The 16,005-nt window shown below is 44.4% G+C and overlaps 1 protein-coding gene across 3 annotated transcripts in view; it reads left to right on the top strand.

Annotated features, from left to right (window-relative positions):
• The window catches only part of LOC127444566 (catenin alpha-2), a 784,313-nt gene that overhangs the window by 733,563 nt on the left and 34,745 nt on the right, over nucleotides 1-16,005 (top strand). For all 3 annotated transcript variants that reach the window (XM_051704010.1, XM_051704011.1, XM_051704012.1), the window contains 3 exons: nucleotides 8,122-8,214; nucleotides 9,467-9,623; nucleotides 14,914-15,114. In XM_051704010.1, the coding sequence (XP_051559970.1) occupies nucleotides 8,122-8,214; nucleotides 9,467-9,623; nucleotides 14,914-15,114 (451 nt within the window). The remainder of the gene's footprint in view (nucleotides 1-8,121; nucleotides 8,215-9,466; nucleotides 9,624-14,913; nucleotides 15,115-16,005) is intronic.

Raw genomic sequence — 16,005 nt, 5'->3', positions numbered from 1 at the left:
GATCCTCTGCTTGGAGACAGCGCTTCCTTTCCGCTGTGCACCGAAGCAGACAAAGAGCTGCTCAGAGAGTCTAAAGCTCTGCGTGCGATACAAATAGATGCGCAAAGCACGCACCGGACACAGCAACGCCAGGGCTGGGTCTGCCTCCTCCTGGGGCAGCGCTTGCAGGTTCATCACCTGGTCCCTAAAAGGGTTGGTGGGAACCTTGGGCACATAGCCCGGTCGGGGTCTCAGGATCACGTGAGAATAACCCGGACCGAACTCTAGGCACGTTTCGCTGATAGAGAGCGCTTGCAGGTCACCTACCCTCTTGATGGAAGTGAGCGCAGTCAGGAGGGCAGTCTTCAGGGAGAGTGCCTTCAGCTCGACTGACTGCAAAGGCTCAAAGGGGGCTCTCTGTAGGCCCCGAAGAACTACGGAGAGGTCCCATGAGGGAACGAAGAGCGGTCTGGAGGGATTCAGCCTCCTAGCGCCTCTTAGGAACCTGATGATCAGATCGTGCTTCCCTAAGGACTTACCCTCAACTGCGTCGTGGTGTGCTGCTATGGCAGCAACGTACACCTTCAAGGTGGAAGGGGACAGCCTCCCTTCCAACCTCTCCTGCAGGAAGGAAAGCACTGATCCGACTGCGCATCTCTGGGGGTCTTCGTGTCGAGAAGAACACCACTTAGCGAACAGAGACCACTTCAAGGCATACAGGCGCCTCGTAGAGGGGCCCTAGCCTGAGTGATCGTGTCTACCACCGCGGGTGGTAGGCCACCTAGGTCTTCCGCGTCCCGTCCAGGGGCCAGACATGGAGATTCCAGAGGTCTGGGCGCGGGTGCCAGAGGGTGCCCCGTCCCTGAGAAAGAAGGTCCTTCCTCAGGGGAATTTGCCAGGGGGAGCTGTCGCGAGGAGCGTGAGGTCCGAGAACCATGTCTGGGTGGGCCAGTAGGGCGCTACCAGGATGACCTGCTCTTCGTCCTCCCTGACCTTGCACAGTGTCTGTGCAAGTAGGCTCACTGGGGGAAATGCGTATTTGCGAATGCCAGGGGGCCAGCTGTGTGCCAATGCGTCTATGCCGAGAGGAGCCTCGGTGAGGGCGTACCAGAGCGGGCAGTGGGAGGATTCTTGGGAGGCGAACAGGTCCACCTGAGCCCGACCGAATCGACTCCAAATCAGCTGGACCACCTGGGGGTGGAGTCTCCACTCTCCCCTGCGGGGAACCTGCCGTGACAGCGCGTCCGCTGTAACGTTGAGGTTGCCCGGGATATGAGTGGCTCGCAGCGACTTGAGGTGCTGCTGACTCCGGAGGAGGAGACGGCGGGCGAGTTGTGACATACAGCGGGAGCGCAGACCGCCTTGGCGGTTGACATATGCTACCGCTGCCGTGCTGTCTGTCCGAACTAGCACGTGCTTGCCCTGGATCAACGGCCGGAACCTCCGCAGGGCGAGCAGAATTGCCAGTAACTCGAGGCAGTTGATGTGCCAACGCAGCCGCGGACCCGTCCAGAGGCCGGTGGCTGCGTGCCCGTTGCAAACAGCGCCCCAGCCCGTCTTGGAGGCGTCTGTCGTGACCACGATGCGCCTGGAGACCAGTTCTAGAGGAACACCTGCTCGTAGAAACGAGAGGTCGGTCCAAGGGCTGAAAAGACGGTGACAGACCGGTGTAATGGCCACGCGGTGTGTCCCGTGGCGCCATGCCCGTCTCGGGACTCGAGTCTGGAGCCAGTGCTGAAGCGGCCTCATATGCATCAACCCGAGCGGGGTGGCCACCGCCGAGGATGCCATATGCCCCAGGAGCCTCTGAAAAAGTTTCAGTGGAACCGCTGTTTTCTGTTTGAACGCCTTCAAACAGGCCAGCACCGACTGGGCACGCTCGTTCATAAGGCGCGCCGTCAGAGAGACTGAGTCCAACTCCAAACCGAGAAAAGAGATGCTCTGAACCGGGAGGAGCTTGCTCTTTTCCCAGTTGACCCGAAGCCCTAGTCGGCTGAGGTGCGAGAGCACCAGGTCCCTGTGTGCGCATAACACGTCTCGAGAGTGAGCTAAGATTAGCCAGTCGTCGAGATAATTGAGAATGCGAATGCCTACCTCCCTTAACGGGGCAAGGGCAGCCTCTGCGATCTTCGTAAAGACGCGAGGAGACAGGGACAGGCCGAAAGGGAGGACTTTGTACTGATACGCCCGACCCTCGAACGCGAACCGCAGGAAGGGTCTGTGTCGAGGAAGGATCGAGACGTGAAAGTACGCGTCCTTCAGGTCTACCGCCGCAAACCAATCCTGATGCCGGACGCTCGCTAAAATGCGTCTTTGCGTCAGCATCTTGAACGGGAGTCTGTGTAAAGCCCGGTTCAGTACTCGCAGGTCCAAGATTGGCCGCAACCCACCGCCTTTCTTCGGTACGATGAAGTAGGGGCTGTAAAACCCTTTCTTCAACTCGGCTGGAGGGACAGGTTCTATCGCGCCCTTTCGTAGGAGGGTAGCGATTTCCGCGCGCAGAGAAACAGCGTTTTCGCCCTTGACGAAGGTGAAGTGAGTACCGCTGAACCTGGGCGGGCGCCTGGCGAACTGAATCGTGTAGCCGAGTCGGACGGTCCGGATCAACCACCGCGACGGATTGGGAAGTGCAAGCCATGCGTCCAAATTCCGTGCGAGGGGAACCAAGGGGACAACGTCGTCGGACGTACCGGCAGGTGGGGCCTCGCGGCGGGGCGGAGCGCGAGGTGCCACAGCACGTCGTGGCCGTGCTGAGTCTAGGGACATCGAAGCACTTACCTGGCTCCTTGTGACCACCCCCGGAACAGCCGGGGACGGGGGAGGAAGAGGCCTGTCCTCGCGACCCGTGGAGGCTGTCACATCGGGGGTGGATTTGTGCCACAGCTGGGCGCTCAGGGGCGAAAAGGGCACCGCTGGAGCGCCAATCCTGCAAGATAAAGCCCGTGGACGGTAGTCGTGGTGACGACCGTACACAGCGGGTATGTGACCCAGGGAGGAAGGAAGCCGCTCTTTTGTTGAACTGTTGGGTACCGCAGCCACTTGGGCGTACGGCGAAATCAAACGAAAAGGCAACAAAAGATTTTCCACCCGGCCCTCCACCGGGGGATGGAGTGGTCTTTCTACCAGCTCCAGGTGAGTGGGTTCCCTCGTCCCTGGGTTGTCCGTCTCAGGGGCGCCTCGAAGACCTCCGTGGGTTCTTCGGTGCCGGCTGAGAGACAGGTGGCGTCGGCTTCCTGCGGTGGGCTCCACGCCGGGGCCGGGCCAGAGGGGCGGGCTGCGGCGGAGCCGGTGCAGTCACCGCAGGGGGACGCCCTTGGCGACGAGCAGACGGGGTGCGGGGTCTTGAGCCGCGCCGGGGCAGGATGTGCCGGATTGCCTCCGTCTGCTGCTTTACCGTCGAGAACTGCTGGGCAAAGTCCTCAACGATGTCGCCAAATAGGCCCGCCTGGGAAATGGGGGCAGCAATGAACCGTGTCTTGTCGGCCTCGCCCATCTCGACCAGGTTGAGCCACAGGTGGCGCTCCTGGACCACTAGTGTGGCCATCGTCCGCCCAAGAGACCGCGCTGTGACCTTCGTCGCCCGGAGGGCGAGGTCGGTCGCCGAGCGCAGTTCCTGCATCAAATCTGGGGCGGAACTACCCTCGTGCAGTTCTTTCAGTGCCTTGGCTTGGTGGACCTGCAGGAGAGCCATGGCGTGCAGGGCAGAGGCGGCTTGTCCAGCAGCGCTGTAGGCCTTGGCCGTCAGGGACGACGTGAGCCTACAGGGCTTGGAGGGGAGCTTAGGGCGTCCACGCCAGGTGGCGGCGCTCTGCGGGCATAAGTGCACTGCGAGCGCCTTATCCACCGGGGGAATCGCCGTATAGCCCCTGGCCGCCCCGCCATCGAGGGTAGTGAGAGCGGGGGAACTGCGGAGCCGGGTTTGGGCAGTAAAAGGTGCCTCCCACGACTTCGTCAGCTCCTCATGCACCTCCGGGAAGAATGGCACTGGAGCGGGGCACGGCCGTTCTGAGCGGCGCCGCGAGCCCAGAAACCAATCATCAAGCCGCGAGGGTTCAGGGGAGAGCGGAGGGTTCCACTCTAGCCCGACGCTCGCGGCCGCCCGGGAAAGCATGTCCGTCATTTCGGCGTCGGCCTGTAACTGGGCGACCGTCCCCGAAGGGGAAGCCCAGCTGAGGCTTCTGCGTCCGACTGGACAAGCCCGCTCTCCGACGCTGCGCTCGAAAGCTCATCATCTTCGCGGGCCTCGAACGAGAAGCCAGACTCGCCGTGCGACGAGCCGGCGAACTCATCCGGAAGCCCGATTGGGGCAGACGAGCGTGCTGGGGAATGGGAGGTCCGCGGGGGGAACCCGGCGGAGGCGATCCCATTGAGGTCCCCAAATCGCCCCCAGCGCCAGCCGCACTGACCTCAAACCCGTAGGTAGGAGGACCAAGGCGGGGAGCCGCTGGGGTGGCTTGCTTTCTTACAAAAGCAAGCCGCGACCGCAACGTTGCCATGGTCATGTTCTCGCAGTGAGAACATGAGCCATTCATAAACGCTGCCTCCGTGTGGGTCGCGCCCAGACACGAAAGACAGCGATCATGACCATCCGAAGTTGAGAGAAATCGACCGCAACCAGGAATAACACACGAACGGAAAGGCATCTTTAAAAAGACGCGTCTTTAAAAAGACGTTCCGTGTGTGCGCTCTTTTAGAGAAATATATACTCTTTTAGAGGGGAAAAATGCTCTTTCAGAAAATATACTCTCTAGTTTTTCTGCCGAAGCGCCCAGGGGCGTTCTCTGCAGTGCACCAGTGCAGAGGAGGGAGAAGCCGCTGAAATGCGCCGTCAGATCCAGCAGAGGTGAATGAACAGTGCTATTCAGCTCGATGAGCATGACCGTTCGGCTCCGAAGAGAAAATCTGAATGAGTGGTTGCATACCAGCTCCTTTTATACCCGTATGTTCGGGGGAGTGGCATGCAAATACCACTCGCCAATTTTCATTGGCCTTTTATCAAAGACCAGAGGTGTCTCGGGCTCCCAAGAGTGACCCCTAGTGTCACTACATCGACACCAATGTCGAGTGAGTGACAGATAGGGAACTGTCTCTCTCATACACACAGATACTCTACACATAATCACACCGCATAAGCCTCTGGCTCTATCACCTGCAACCCTCAAGCACTTCAGTTTCCACTCTTTTACTTGCACAGTAACACACATCCACACACTTAAATGCATGAGTGATCAATCAAAGCATTCAGAGCTGTCAGGGGTAAACAGTAGAAAAGGACCGTAAGCAAGAATCTTCTAACACAGATTAGATTTGCCTCGATTTACCTTTAAAAAAAAAGAAGAGAAGCCCACTGATATGGCTTCACTTGTATTGCACTTGCCAGTAGGCATATGTCACTTTAGTGCAGTCAAAATCCTCACTCATGGCTGCCGTGTGATCTGATTTATGCCCACCAAAGGACGAGATGCTTGTAACACCTGCGCTGGAATGTTATCAAAAGGGACTGACACTCCTATTAGCGGCTTTCATTGAGGTCTGACGTGTCACCAAATTATAAACTTTCGGCACGATATTCTACTGTTTTCTGTCAGACCCCATGACTTGGAAGAGTGTTTGGCAGAAAGGAGGAGGTAGACAGCCAGGCTTTTATCATCCAATCTGGGCAGCCCACCGTGTGCAGATGCTTTTCAGTTGATGGAAGGGAGTGTGCACAAGAGAGAAAGGCCATTCCTCATCACACATGTACTCACATAGTACAGACTGATTCAGCAACTCCAGACACAATATGTGATGGGTAACCTGTGGGCTGCGGGTAGTTGTAAGTTAGACAAGAAGGATTTTTGCATAGAGGAACCATCTGCTGTTTAAATCATTTTCCTGTTTTAAGCAAAATGGCCTAATGATTTTAGCGACATGCAACACAACATATTTTGATAATTGACTAGTCCGAATGACTAGTCGGTCTTAAAGGAACAGTTCACCCAAAAATGACAATTCTTTCATCATTTACTCACCCATATGCCATTCCAGATGTGTATGAATTTCTTTCATGTGCTAAACACAAGTGAAGATTTCTTTTTAGAATAATTTCTCAGCTCTTTTGGTCCATACAGTGCAAGTGAATGGGGGCCAAAATGTTGAAGCTTCAAAAATCACATTAGTCAGCATAAACGTAATCCATAAGACTCCAGTGGTTAAATCTGTATCTTCAGAAGCTATATGTTAGGTGTGTGTGAGAAACAGATCACTTTTACTTTCATCTTCTTGTGTTTTTTGGTGATTCAAATTCTTAATGCGTACCGCCCCCTACTGGGCAGGGAGAAGAATTTCTAACAAAAAGAAAAAAAGACTGAAATATTGATCTGTTTCCCACCCAAACCTATAATATCACTTCTGAACATATGGATTAAACCACAATCTTATGGATTACTTTTATGATGCCTTTTGAAACCCATTCACTTGCATTGTATGGACCTACAGAGCTGAGATATTTTTCTAAAAATAATAATATGTGTTCTGCAGAAGAAAGAAAGTCATACACACCTGGAATGGCATGAGGGTGAGAAAATGATGAGAGAATTGTAATTTTTGGGTGAACTATGCCTTTAAGGAAACCCCGTGTAATTTGGCTGGTTTCGGGTTCACATGGTTGGACGTGTTTTATATGGAATGTTTACAAAATATGAATTTTTGTGTTCAAAACTGCTAGACGGAATGCAATGGAATGGAAGAGAATACACAGGTCTCTAGATGCGTTCTTAAAAGTATAACGTTAAACGTTAAATTTCATGGTGGGATGCTCAAAAAAGATTGCAAGATGTCCGTCTGAATGCAAAAGGCTGTAGCTGCTTTAAAGGGGATGCATTTAAAGACAGTTTTTTCAAATGGATTTTATATTGCATCTGGTAGAGCACAGCATGCTGTCAGCATGCTTATTAAAGAACCAACGCTAAAATAGCGGACATTTACATGATATGCATTCTTGTGTTAAAAAACAGCAAAAGTTGAACTTAAAAACGCAATACTCGTGGTGGGATGTGCAAATAACAGGGTGAGATGTGACGTAATGGCCAAAAACGGCCATCTGAATGTGGATAGCAGTAGTGCCAGTGTTGTGTCAATTTTAATTTAAGTGGGAGTACAGAAAGCACAATTGAAAGTACGCTTCTCAAAAATTTAATTGGTCAACTGATGCCTATGTCAGAGTGCATTGTGGCAAAAATCTAAATGTTCTCAACGTTTGCTTGTATGATGGAGTCACTTTTGCAAATCCTTGCGATTTTTCTCTCTGTCCTTCCCATGCATCATCCTTATTGAAATTAATGCACTCCTTACGTAATTTACAAATGCACATTAACTTTCATAATGAACTATGAAGATCCTTGTTATTCCACCCAGTGCTTCGATAGGGTTTGCCAATCTCAGATGGAAAAAGTGTCATTGTTTACATTATGAGTAAAACTAGAACTCATCCATCTCCAATTAGGACCCCTCTTTGTGCGCCCGCTGACATTTTTGGGGTAATTTTGTTTCACAGTGGGAGCTTCTGAAGTGCATGGGAACAAATTTTTGTCCCTCTATCACCTTAGAAGTGAACAGGAAGCAGCAGCCTCTAATACATCCAAGAGATTGCCCAGTACATTTCAAATTACAGTGAGTGTGATGTCAATTATTCAAATATTAGCTATTTTTAAAATAGTAAGACAAGAGACCAAAGCAGTACTGGGGGGGGGGGGGGGGGGGGATGATATGGTGGGGGGACAAGGGGCCCACAAATCGTGTTCTTCACGCTGGGAAATGACAAATACCAATCTAACACTTGAATGAGCGCTAACCCTCTGTACATATTTTGCCCAGACATTGCCTTCTGAAGCCAAGCATTAAATCCTTATCCATTGCACACAGCACTGATAGCTGCAAACATGAACAGCGAAAAGGACTGTGTATTTGTGTATGCCTCTGCATGTGTGTGTGCACTTTGTTCAGGAGCTTTATTTGCCCGTGTCCAAATGCTACTCTAACCTGCATGATTTTCACAAGTTTGGCAAGCAGAACTGGTGGGTTGTTCAAGCAAGGTCACTCTATACTTTAACCTCCCAGTGCAAATGACCCAGTGACTCACTAATCTCTCTCTGTCTCTCATAGGTGGCCAACCTTGCCTGTTCCATCTCCAACAACGAAGAGGGTGTAAAGTTAGTGCGGATGGCTGCTACACAGATCGATAGCCTGTGTCCTCAGGTAAAAGCCCCAGCCCTTTGCCATCCATCCACTGTCTGTGTTTAGCATTCTAGTGCCTCTTAGTTCTCTTGGTTCAGAACAGATTTATATTGTTGGTGGCAAAAAAGAATTCATGCTGAAAGCATAAACAGTTAGTAAATGCCTCCGGCCTGAGTGTAGGGCTTCAGATTTCTGTTGACAGCAAACAGCATCAATACTGTATGACTCACATAAGATTTATTTTTATTTTTATTTTTATATCTATTTAAAGACAACATGAAATGGCACCCGCAACCCATTTTACTTCTGTAATGTGATGTAGTTGCGAGTGAGACAGGACATTTAATGAGGGAAAAACTTCTCTACATAATAGCTGTTTGGAGGGGAGATTGCAAAGAAAAAACATTTCTTTCTTTGGAATAACATGCACTGAATCATTCACCATAAGGCCAGGAATGTATATTAAGAAGCAAATAGGTTCAATTGTGATTATATTTTGGCTTTAAATTGTGTTATGGTTGATGGATATTTAAGTTAAAACAAATCTCACAGTTGAGAGACCTAAAATCCTTATCTGAAATCCAACCTGTTTCTAGAGTATGTTGTATTGAAAAAATTGATCTAAGTTGTGAGGTTGGAACTAAACTGGCTAATAGAACAAAGGGAGTGACGGATGAAGTGAGGTATAAAGATTCAATAACTGTTGGCCTCTTGATGAAGCGAGCCACTGCAAGTAAAGCTATAGCACTTAGAAAACTAGAAGCAATTGTGAGTTGCTTGAGGTTGTTGCCTAACAATAATGTAAAAGATGTCTGAGAGCATTTGCCACAGACATATAATATAATATAATATAATATAATATAATATAATATAATATAATATAATATAATATGTCTGCAACAACCTTTAGATCTTGATGATTTCATGAATCAGTATGAGACTCAAGACTTGTGAAAACACCCACTTCTGTGGGTGCAACTGTAGCGTTTTGATGCAAATAACACGTTTAACCATATAATCTACATTAATTGCTTGCTTGCTTTGGACATACAGTAACTGAAGCCTCCTTTTGTTGAGACATTGTCTGCTGAAAATGTGTTCATGATTTTTGTCTTTGCATTTGGGGTAATGAAAATCAGCTACACTTGGCTTCACTCTAGTGTCTATAACATTTGTCAGTAGTGTGACTTATTACTTTCTTGTAGTTTTTGACTTTCAGAAAATAATTTAGGCATGACGCAAGGTACAAATCCTATTGTTCTCCTCCTCACAGGTAATCAATGCAGCCCTTACCTTGGCAGCCCGCCCTCAAAGCAAGGTTGCCCAGGACAACATGGACGTCTTCAAGGACCAGTGGGAGAAGCAAGTGCGCATTCTGACTGAGGCTGTAGATGACATCACTTCCGTCGATGACTTCCTGTCTGTTTCAGGTAATTTAATTGACTGAGAATCTACTTCGCAGTAGGACAGTTTATGATTGTAATATGATTCTGATAATGCTAAAAAAAATTGAAAAAGAAGTTTGAACCTACTGTGGCCCCATAACGTATTTGGATACTCAAGCACACTTAAAAATGTGGCAGATGCTATTTGCACCAGGGTGCAAATAGTGGCAGATATTATTTGCACCCCAACCCTGGTGAAAATAATGGTAGATAATATTTTATATTAACATCTACCCCTAAACCTAACCCTAACCTTACCTTAGAACCCCCACCCCCCCCCCACCCCACCCCCACCATGGTTTCACATGGGAACGAGTGTGATCGGCAGAACCCGCATCCTGAACAAACCCTTCACTGCACTCCTCGACATTCACCATGACCAAATCACTGTGATGAAATCAACGTTTATATTAAATTTCATCTATTATTTTAAGTAGCATTAAAGGAAATATTAAGAGTGGAAACAGGAAATCAGATGGGAAAAAGAGTGGAACAAAACATGGTTTCGAACCACAGTCACTTGGACAAAAGCACACATTCACACACCATCTTTACACCCCATGCCACTGCAGTGACATCAATAGTTTAGTTTGCCATATATTTCTGTGGTTCCACCAGACTATTGGGGTGAAAATAGCTGTGCTGTGTGGCAGATGCTATTTACACCGGGGTGCAAAAAGACACTCCATAAAAATATATGAATGTCATTGAATAGATAACATAATAGCTAACGAAGTTACATCTGCAAACTAATGATGATAGACCTGCAAACAAATGATGCTAGACTAACTTTATAGTTGTATATATGTGTAGTCTAGCCAGGGATCTATGTTCAGAAATCCAGTAAACTACAGCCAGTTTTGTTCTTTTGAGACAACCATAGAGTCTACTTACTGCGCAAATTATGTAGATCTACTATTACATTTTAAACAGCTTTTAAAGCTTTATATATATATATATATATATATATATATATATATATATATATATATATATATATATATATATATATAATGTGAATGTCTATCAACCTCCTTTTGAATTCAGAACAATGAGACCCTCCTTACAAAGTGCAGCAGTAGAATATGGCCCTGCGTGTTTTTCACATCTTTATAATTTTCTTCATAATGGACACTCTAAAATGTCAGCTGCCTTCACCATCAAGACCCCATTATCTTGAATGGGAATGTCCATTCTGCTACTCGATGGAGAACATAAATGGTCAAATAATGCAAAATGAATATGAAACATTATGGCCCTTTATATATGCCTAAAATATTCCTAGTCCTCTTGTTTTGCTATGGTAAAAAGATTATTGCATTTTCTGTGCCATAAATGTAGCTTTACTAGCTAGACAAAATTGTTCCCAAAAGTGAGCTAAATCTGAAGAAACCTCCCTTGGGGATGTCCTGGTATGTCCTTTATTGGAAAAACAATGAAAAATAAAGCAAGATTTTTTTGTTGTTGTTGTTGTTTGTTTTTTCTAAATCTCAAAAATACAACTCGGTACTCAAACTCCTCACTCTGATGAAGGTGACTGTTTTTGTAGAAGTGCTTATTACATGATCAAATAGAGCTTTTATCTCTTACAGCATCATAAAGCTCACTTTTCATTATTGTATTTTTCTATATATTCAATGCAGTTCAGGCATTTCTGCAAATGAGTAAGGTCATTGTGTTAACTGTTTTTAACTGACTGTCATTAACTGAATTCTTTCATTACTAAAATTATTTTCTTTTCAAATGAAGCGTGTCAATATCTCCCCAATAAAGTACTCAATCTCACCTCCAACCTGTGCTGAAACTCACTCTCCTCTCCAACAACTTATCTTTCTTTTGAAATTTTACTGGCAGAATTGAGAAGATTGGCAGGATCTTGCACAAAAACCAGAATCAACATTATATACACTACCGTTCAAAAGTTTGGAATCACTAAGGCATTTTTTTTTTTCTTGATTGATGCTTATGTTTAACAAGTATGCATTAAATTGATCAAAAATACTGCCAAAAACATTAGAAATGTTGAAAATTATTATTACTGTTTGAAATACAGTAGCTGTTTTATATTTTTATGTTAAAATGAATGATTGCAAAGCCCCATTTTCAGCAGCTATTACTCCAGTCTACTATGAAAGTATATACTGTATCACCTAATCCATGAGAAATCAGTCTAATGTGCTAATTTGGTGCTTTTCTTTTTGTAAGAACAGTTGAAAGGGTTGTGCTATTTCATGATGTTTGAACATTGCAATACAGTGTCTTTTTTCAGTTGCTTAAGTATTGAGTACACTTGCATTTCCAACAAGTCACTTTGCTCTTCCAAGTCAAATTTTGGTTTGAAAACTGGCCAAAAAGAATCCTTTTTTTTTTTTTTTTTTTTTTTCTACAAAAATCATCAGTCTACTGTTAAAAGCTCAAGACATTATATACACTACTGATTTGAAAGAAAAAATGCAACTGGATCTGACCAGGACAGAGAGAAAAGTGGACAGCCCAGAAGCAGAACAACAAACAAGTACATCAGAGTCTCTAGTTTGAGAAACAGACACCTCACAGGACCTTAACTGACAGCTTCAATGACCAGTACATCACAGACCCAAGCTTCATCTTAAACAGTGAAGAGAAGACATGGTTTAAAAAGCCACATCTGACACTGGCAATTAATAAAGGGCAGAACAGCCAAAATAACTTAAAGATTGGATGGTAAATGATTAGAAATGAGTATAGTGGATTGATAAGTCTAAGTTTTAGGTGTTGAGCTGCTGTTAGAAGCGTCTAATCTAAAGGTCTGTAAAGGGTCCTACAAACCAATTATATCTTTGGAAATGATACAGAAAGCACGGGATGAAGCTTGATCTAAATATATTTAACTGTGTGCTAGAGGCATCATTGCTGCAAGTGGACAATTTGTGGATGAATAGAAATTTACAGCATTTATTTAAGTAGAAATAGACATTTGTAACATTATAAATGTATTTACTGTAATTCTTGTAGCATTGTCTTTTAAAAACATTAAAATATAATGGGAATTCTAAACTTTTAAACAGTAGTGTATTGATTAGCAATGAAGTCAGGGATTTAAAAGCAGGATTTATTATGTCAACACTAAATGCACACAAAATTAAAGAACGAGATCTAGGTTTTTATGGGCCATTTTCTTTTTCTTTCTTTTTTTTTTTTTTTTTTTCAGGATAGTGCAGGCTGTATGAAATGAAGTTGCAGGCAATATTCGTAATCAGCCCCCCAGTCTGATGTAAGCCGTACAGTCCAATTTGGAAAATTCTCCTGCAAGCCCAAGTACAAAACATGTGCTTGTAAAATTAGCTTATTTTACAATATAAGTGTTAGTCTTCTGCTTTGCAATGTTCCCTGACTCAGAATCAATTATATGTAATTTATTTCACAGGAAAGATGTAAACAGAGTGTTTTGCAAAGGTAGAGAAACCATCAATACTTTTACACAGAAAGGGAAATTAAAGTACAAGGGTTGAAAATATCTCTTAAAATGGTGCAGACGTGCTATACCACAACATGTACCAGAAACTCAATAGTCAAGGTTATTCTTGAACCTCTTGTAAATTAATTATATATTATTATATGAGACAGTATTTACAATTTTAAAAAACTTTAATGGTGGTCCATTTCTTGTTTTTCATCTATATTATAAGAATCTAAATAGATTTGATTTTAGGCAGTATTCCTTTGACTTGTTGCCAAACAGCAATGGGAGGATAAACAAAGCATTTTTTTCAAAGCTACTTAAAGGAAGGATACAAATGACACTCTCATTAAGAACCATGCCAAGGTTCTGGAATCACAAGCCAGCAAGGATTTAATGAGGTCCATACATGGATGAAAGCTGTTGGTCTGTGGTCTTGAAAGTAGTTTTTAGACCACATTCACCTTTTGGGAGAATCGGAGCAGAGACGGTTAGCGCAAGCATTCTGAAACAATTAGCAGTCGCGCTTATGAGTGATTCTGGTTCAAGCCTTGCTTGTAACATTTCCCGATTCAGTCCCTCTCTTTTCTTATTAAAAATAGGCAAAAGACCAAAAATAGATTGTATACAATACAGACAGACAGACAGACAGACAGACAGACAGATAGATAGATAGATAGATAGATAGATAGATAGATAGAACTGCTCTCTGATTTGGTTTTAAAATATGTTAATTAATATGTTAATATTAATATGTTTTCATGTAGTCAGGGCTGATGATCCTGTGATAAACACATTTTTAAACATTATACAGTCTTTTCATTTGGAGCTGTATGTATCTGGTCCAATGCACAATTGAGGTCATATGTTAGTTCTGGTGTTTACTCTTGGGTTGGTTCTGAGTAATCTGAAAATAGAGGACACGTTTGTGCAGGATCATAAAAGCATTCTTTTTGATGTATTAACTGCAGAGAAAAGTAAGACAAGTTGCTCCTATCAATCTTGTACTATAATTCCAGAAATTGTAGATAGATTTTCATATATATATATATATATATATATATATATATATATATATATATATATATTTTTTTTTTTTTTTTTTTTTTTGATAACTGGGCTCATGATGCTTGAGCCAGGACACTACTTTTGGGTGGGCCTCAATCAAAAATAATAATAATAGTAAAAAAGGATATCGTACAAAATTGTCCTTAATAACAGAAAGGCGGCACATTCAAACCGTTCTTTCACACTTTCAGAAATCTGAATTTGCATTTTATAACTTTTTTATAAACGTATATTTGAAGTCAAAGAATAATCTGTAATATTCTGGGTGGCTAAGCCACTGTGATGCTGCCAATACAACTGATCAGTTAAAAGATTTCAACTATTTGTGTCTGTCAATATTAGACTCAATTGCCCCTGTCAAAACAAGAACTAGGTAAGAAGTAATAAATCTCTGTGTATAAAATATTATATTTGCATTTTAAGGAGGAAGTGTAGGAAGGCAGAATGTGATTTTGTTTTATTTATTTATTTATTTTTTCTTGTTGTTGTTGTTGTTGATTGTATTTTTTCCTTGCTTTTAACAAGCATTTTGTAGCTTCTGCCATTTTAACTCTCTTTTCTGTCAGTCTGAGCATACTTGAGCAAAACCTGTCTGTCACAGGACAAATCATAGTCTAAGAAACATGATTTAGTTCTTAACTCAATGTTTGTAGTTACTGTGTTTTGCCTTTGCACAGTACAGAGGTCTGTACGTGTTGAAAATACTTTAAGGGCCTCTAAGGCTTGTTTTATCTAATTTCTTCTCTCTCTTTTTTTCTCTCTTGACAGAAAACCACATTCTGGAGGATGTGAATAAGTGTGTGATCGCCCTGCAGGAGGGGGACGTGGACACGCTGGACAGGACAGCAGGGGCGATCCGGGGCCGAGCTGCTCGTGTGGTACACATTATTAATGCCGAGATGGAGAACTATGAACCTGGAGTCTACACTGAGCGTGTTCTCGAGTCAATCAAACTCCTCTCAGAGACCGGTGAGAACAAAGATCATACACACACCTCTAATCAAGTCTGGAGCATCTAGAGACCTTAAGGTCATTAAAATGACACACTGTAATGCAAACGACATTAACACCCCCACTCATTCTAATATGATCAGACCTCTCCGCCTCCATCCTGGTCTCATGTTCACTAAGGCATGAACTCTTGGTAGAGATGGTGGCAGATGGAGAGAAGAGAGCAGGAGGCTCTTGGAAGAAGGGAGTTAAATGGATAGTTCACTAACAATTGCAGTTGTAATTTACTCACCCTCTGTTGTTCCAAACCCATGTGACTTTCTTTGTTCCGTGAAAAAAAAAAGAAAGAAAAAAAAAGAAAAAGGAGATTTTAGGCAGAACGTTCATTGTACGGAGGAAAAAAATAAAAGTGAATGTTGATCGAGGCTAACATTTTGCCTAGCATCTCATTTTGTGTTCCATATAAATAAATACATAAATACAGGTTTGGAAAAATATGAGAGAGAGTATATGATTTTCATTTTTGAGTGAACTTTCTTTTAAAAAAAATAAAGGCAGACAGACGAGAAAAGATGGTGAGGCCAGAGATACCACCTGTTCCCTCCTCTGGCACTCATCCTCTACTCATTCATTTTTCATCCATTTTCCCCCACCCCTCCACCTTTCACCATCTAGTGCCAGCTTTCAGGAGGTGGCAATTTAGACTCTGAGAGACAAGGCAGAGGGCCAAAACATACAAGCATCGCAAGTAATGCAGAGATTTGTGCACAGTGTTCCGAGACACTATCTGGAAGAGCTTTGCTGATGAGGAAACAAAAAAAAGGCTGCTATCTGAGGTGCTAATGTGTAGCGAATGCAATATAAATGCGAGAGATAGAGAGAGAAACATCTCACCTGACACTTTTTTAT

Source organism: Myxocyprinus asiaticus, chromosome 8, assembly GCF_019703515.2.
Source record: "Myxocyprinus asiaticus isolate MX2 ecotype Aquarium Trade chromosome 8, UBuf_Myxa_2, whole genome shotgun sequence".
In the NCBI taxonomy this organism is placed as follows: domain Eukaryota; kingdom Metazoa; phylum Chordata; class Actinopteri; order Cypriniformes; family Catostomidae; genus Myxocyprinus; species Myxocyprinus asiaticus.
The sequence above is the reverse complement of the archived record's forward strand: the minus strand, read 5'-3'. Positions and strand labels throughout refer to the sequence as shown.